Here is a 5,258-nt window from a genome sequence, read left to right on the forward strand (position 1 = left end):
TATTGAAGACATTTTAATAAAAAACAATGAAAATTTTATCTTCTGTGTCTCAGTTTATATCTTTCTTTCCATACACTATCCTTTCTAATCCCCAAGCCCATAAATTATAAATTCATTGTTCTATATTTTCAGCAAGAAATTGTTAGATTGGGTTTTTAGTCAGTTAAATGTATTGTTGATCTTTCTCTAATCAAACAAGTTAATATTGTCATCTCTGCTAGTTCTGTCATCTTCAAACCATTTCTCCATTGTGGATATTTCTGAATCTTTCCAATTTTTGCACAATAATTGTTTTGCATCAGTAATCACTTATAAATATAATCTTCCATGGCTTTTTTTCTAGTTGACTGTCCATTAATCCCAGCAAGAAAACTGTTTATTTAAAATTATTTTAAAATGCATATAATGGGTCATTATATGTATTTGAACTTGTTCTAACATTTTTACTGAACACTAGGTGTGATGAATGACCAATCATGGTGTCCATATTTCCAAGATAAATTTTTATCCATAGGACTCCTCCTCCTCCTCCTCCTCCTCCTCCTCCTCTTCCTCCTCCTCAACTGGTCCATAGTCAGCACCTAGCTATGTTTACACTAAAAAACAAATTTAGGCATAAATTGTATGCCACCCCACATTTACACATTTAGCTGTTAGACATAAAACCTAATTTCAAAACTAAAGTATAAAAATGAAACTGTTTCATTCATCATATTGGGTGTAAATCCAATATTTTCTTGTACCAAAATAAATGTTTGTGGTTATATCCAATGTTTTTTGTAACAAAATAGAGGTTTGCAGTTATATTTAAAGTGCTTTCTCTTTATTTTCAAACCTACTGTGCTATGGAAAACACTCAAGCAATAGGAGTAGTTGAAAGAAGGGAAAAATTGTGCTTTACAATGCTTATTAAAACTCAGGAATAGAATTAGGAATTCCACAGGGAAGTGGGGGGAGGAATGCCTTTTAAGAGATTCCATGATCAAAAACGTTTGGAAAATGTTGATCTAGCCATATCTTAAAACATAATTAATACTTTTAAAGATGCTCACCAATTCCTCTGTAATATCTTGAGTATCATCTGACCTGTGTGGTTCATTATCTGGCACTATATCATCAATCATTTTATATTTTATCCATGTAGTTTTCTTGATAAAAATACAGGAATCATTTAGCATTGCCTTCTCCTTAACCAAAGTGATATCTGCCTCTGACATCTTCCTAGATCAGGGATCCTCAACCTTGGCAACTTTAAGACTTGTGGACTTCAACTCCCAGAATTCCTCAGCCAGCTTTGGGAGTTGAAGTCCACAAGTCTTAAAGTTGCCAAAGTTGAGGACCCCTATCCTAGATCACATAGAAGCCTGCTTGTTTTAGCTGGGCAGATGAGATGACAGAAAGATGGATGGAAAGAGAACTGATAGATGGGTGGACAGACAGAAGGACAGATTATTTTTTTATGGAATTAGGCTGTATTGTCTAGGCCCAGAATCCTAATTCTTTTCTCTTGGATGATTAAAAAGGTTAGATTTCTGTTAATCTCAGGATTGATTAATTTTGGGCTAATTCTTTACAACATACTTTTCATTAACCTGAGATTAAATTTTGAAAATATGAATTTATGTTCTAAAAAAACCCCTCTCTGAATTATGTACTAGTTCTTTTCACTTTGAACAAACTGTAACAGAACAAGTAGGGATTATAAGGCTGAGCAGGGATTATAAGAGTTACATCATGTAAAAATACAGTACTGGAGAAGGTTTTGTGCTATTACATGTCAATAAATAAAAGTTCATTATAGATCATATACCTTTATTACATGTATTGTTTATTGTTTTTACTATTATAGAAAACCAACAAACCTTAGTCAGTTGCCCAAATCCCTGTGGCCATTCACTTTCATTGTGTAAGCCATTGGGATAGTTTTCAATAGGACTTCTGTCTCCATGTCGAAAAATCTAGGAAGAAAGATTATAAGACTGTATTACCTTTTTTTCATTATAACCCTTTTGATATATAAAAATTTCCAGAAGCCATGCTCTGTAGACTTTCCCCACCTTGTTTTAGATTAACATAATGTAAATGTTATTTTATGTTACATTAACCTATTATAAATAAGCATAAACATTAGCAAGTATTGTGGGCCCAAATGGCAAAGGAAAGCTCAAGACCATATTGGTTGGAAACATGCAGAAGAGGCCTTCATCCTGCAGTGAATAGGCAATGGCTAGGACAGGGGTAGGCAACCTTGGCTCTTTTATGATTCGTGGACTTCAACTCTCAGAATTTCTGAGAAATTCAGAAATAGTCAGAAAACTATTTCCCTGATACTAGCTTGACTATTTAATTAATTTTATGATAGATATTTGGTTAAAATGAATTTCTGCAATGTCATTAACCATTAATCAAGAACAAAGAACCAATTTGTTCCATGTCTTAGGTTTTTGCCCATTTCCACTTGTTCAAATAGTAGTGCTATCTGGTAAACTGCAGCTACTCTCTGCTTTAGTTTATGTTCTTACTAACATCTCAGTACGCAAGTTGGTACATATATGTTTAATTAAAGATGCAAAGAGGCTGGCTATCAACATAAATAGCTCCTTAAGTTTGTAAGGAGCTTCTGCCCACTCTTATCATCCTGCCTTTCCTGTATTACTAAAATATGTGCCACTATAATCATGGTAACAAAATTTCACAATAAGGATTATTGTGTTTTTTGCATTCAGCATTTTCTGATGTAATGTTAACCTGGATGTTATTATGTTAAAGAGAGTAGAACAGTTAACTGATTGTTTTAAGATGAGAATAAATAGACTTTGTTAACTTTCATTCTACTACCATGTGAGTTTCTAAGATCACTGGTAGGTAGAACAATTTAAAGATGATTGAAATAGTGATATCATTTTAGCTGGTCAATCATTATATATTTAGATTTATCTTCAGATAAGGACAAGAGAGCTTTCAGAAAATCTTACAGCAAAAACTAGGTGTCCCCTTTTGTTATATTTATTTGATTAGATTATTATTAGATCTTTAATATACAGAAAGTGTTAATATAAAGATGATATATGTGTGTCTTTGTCTTTATAGGAGTATATTATCTTTTGAATGTCTATACAGTGTTGTAATTTTAAATGGTGCTGAACAACACTAACTGATGTTCTAACACTAGAAGAATGAGATATAAATTTCTAGGTTTAAAAAAAAAAACAGCCAGAGGGGAATTAGACTACAGTTTTATAGACATGCCTTTGAGTAAGTCTCATAACATTTCATAGAAAATTGAATTACTAATTTGCAATAATTACTGCTATGGAAGAGTAACAAAAGATTTTTCCATAGCACTGAGTTATTGAAGGCCTGGACCTCAAATTCATCTTTGGGGCCCCAAACTACATCTTTAAAAGCACTCATTTTACAGAAACCTGTTTTTCAGCACAGTACACATATTGTCCTAAGCTGAACAACATTACTTGTACACATGCTATTTTAATGATGATAAGAAATATGTAACCAATCTGCTGTCTTGAATTTCCTGTATCATAAAAAAATGAAAATAGAATGTCAGGCTTGGTCAGGGCTCCTCCCAGCTCTTTTGTTTGCTAACGGAGAGCGCCTTTGCTTCTGATCAGATAAAGTGACAAATTTCTACATTCCTCAACCCTGCATTACTGATTGGCCCTTATGCCAGTAAATGAACCTCAGGTTGATGTTTGGCCATTGTTATGAGTCCATCCCTATTTATAAGTAGCATAAATGTCTGCAAGAATACACCAATTTATTTATAATAAGTAGCATATGAATACAGTGCTTTTTCCTATTAGTCTTGATGTTTTTCATTTTGGTATGTTTGTAAAGATTTTTCTAGCCCAGGATATACAGGTAGTTCTCGGTGTATGACCACAATTGAGCCCAAAATTTATGTTGCTAAGTGAGACATTTTGCCTTAGTTATTAAGTGAATCACTGCAATTGATAAATTAGTAACTTGGTTGTTAAGTGAATCTGGCTTCCCCATTGACTTTGCTTGTCAGAAAGTCCCCAAATGGTGATTACATGACCTTGGGACACAGCAACAGTCATAAATATGAACCAGTTGCCAAGCATCTGAATGTAAATTACATGACCATCGGGAAGCTACAAAGGTCATAACTGAAAAATAGTCATCAATCACATTTTTCAGTGCTGTTGTAACTTTGAAGGATCACTAAATGAACTGTTGCAAGTTGAGGGCTCACTGTATATGATTACCCATCCACTCCCACCTATTGATGAGATTTCATAAAACTGAGGTTTGTCACACCACCAGTCTTTCAGCTTGCTAATTATTTCCAAGAACTTTAAATCCAATTTCTCCATATTGTTTTCATCATGTATAAAGCAGATTGATGTTTCAGTTTGATGTTAGCTGAGTTGCCACAGAGAGCATCTCGAATCATCACTGCGTACTGAAGATTACCTTGTCGGTACTAGTTTTTTCTATTGCAAACAGGCCAATTTTCCCCAGAGCATTTACAGCTGGGTTAAATAGCAGCTTTTCCCTGTGCTTTCCTTTCTAAGTCTTTTCCTCTACACACAATCTATGCATTTGTGTAATTCTCTGTTTCCAAAACTTTGCTTCCATCAGGCTGCTAGTGAGCATTTGCAAGGTCTTTTAAAACAAACAAACAAAAACTATTAACAAATCATCTATGAAGATTCAAAAGTTTTCTGTCCACCAAGAGTCAAATCTTGGTCTGCAGATGGCATTCCAGCAATCACTAAGAATGTTGCATGGCAGCAAATCCTGTGACCATAGTGAACTACAGTTGTAGAATTAAATTCAAGGGCTTTCCTCATACCTTGCTGAAGTAAAATATGATCTAGGTAGGAGATATGAAAAAGAGCTTTCTGATGGGGAAACACATACAAACACAGGATGAATCCACTGGGATGCAAATTTCATCCATCAATGAAGAAGGATAGAAATAAAAGCAGGCTTTTAGGGATGATGTGGAAATTGAGAGGTGGAGGGTTTTTTTAGATTTATGTTAGTGCTGATTTGTAGACAACATTTCATTATTGTGTAGCGGGGACTGCCTGAGAGTGCTTGCAGGAGCTTGACTGGGAAGGGAAAGATTGGGACAGCTGCAGTTGGCTTTGGGTGTGGTTGGCGTGAGTGGAAGGAGGAAGGATAGAAAAGGAAAGAAAAGGAGAAGGCCGGGGTGGTTGGAGTTGAGAAGAGAAGGTCTGGAGGCCTATTTTATTTTTCTATCAAGG

General features: G+C 34.7%; 1 protein-coding gene across 1 annotated transcript in view; it reads right to left on the minus strand.

Moving 5' to 3' along the window:
- The window catches only part of LOC107293514 (prostatic acid phosphatase), a 30,771-nt gene that overhangs the window by 20,868 nt on the left and 4,645 nt on the right, over nt 1-5,258 (minus strand). The window contains exon 2 of the mRNA XM_015822670.1: nt 1,863-1,958. Within this exon, the coding sequence (XP_015678156.1) occupies nt 1,863-1,958 (96 nt within the window). The remainder of the gene's footprint in view (nt 1-1,862; nt 1,959-5,258) is intronic.

The sequence above is a fragment of the Protobothrops mucrosquamatus genome, unplaced genomic scaffold, assembly GCF_001527695.2.
Source record: "Protobothrops mucrosquamatus isolate PMUCROS unplaced genomic scaffold, P.Mucros_1.0 scaffold_177, whole genome shotgun sequence".
NCBI classification, from domain to species: domain Eukaryota; kingdom Metazoa; phylum Chordata; class Lepidosauria; order Squamata; family Viperidae; genus Protobothrops; species Protobothrops mucrosquamatus.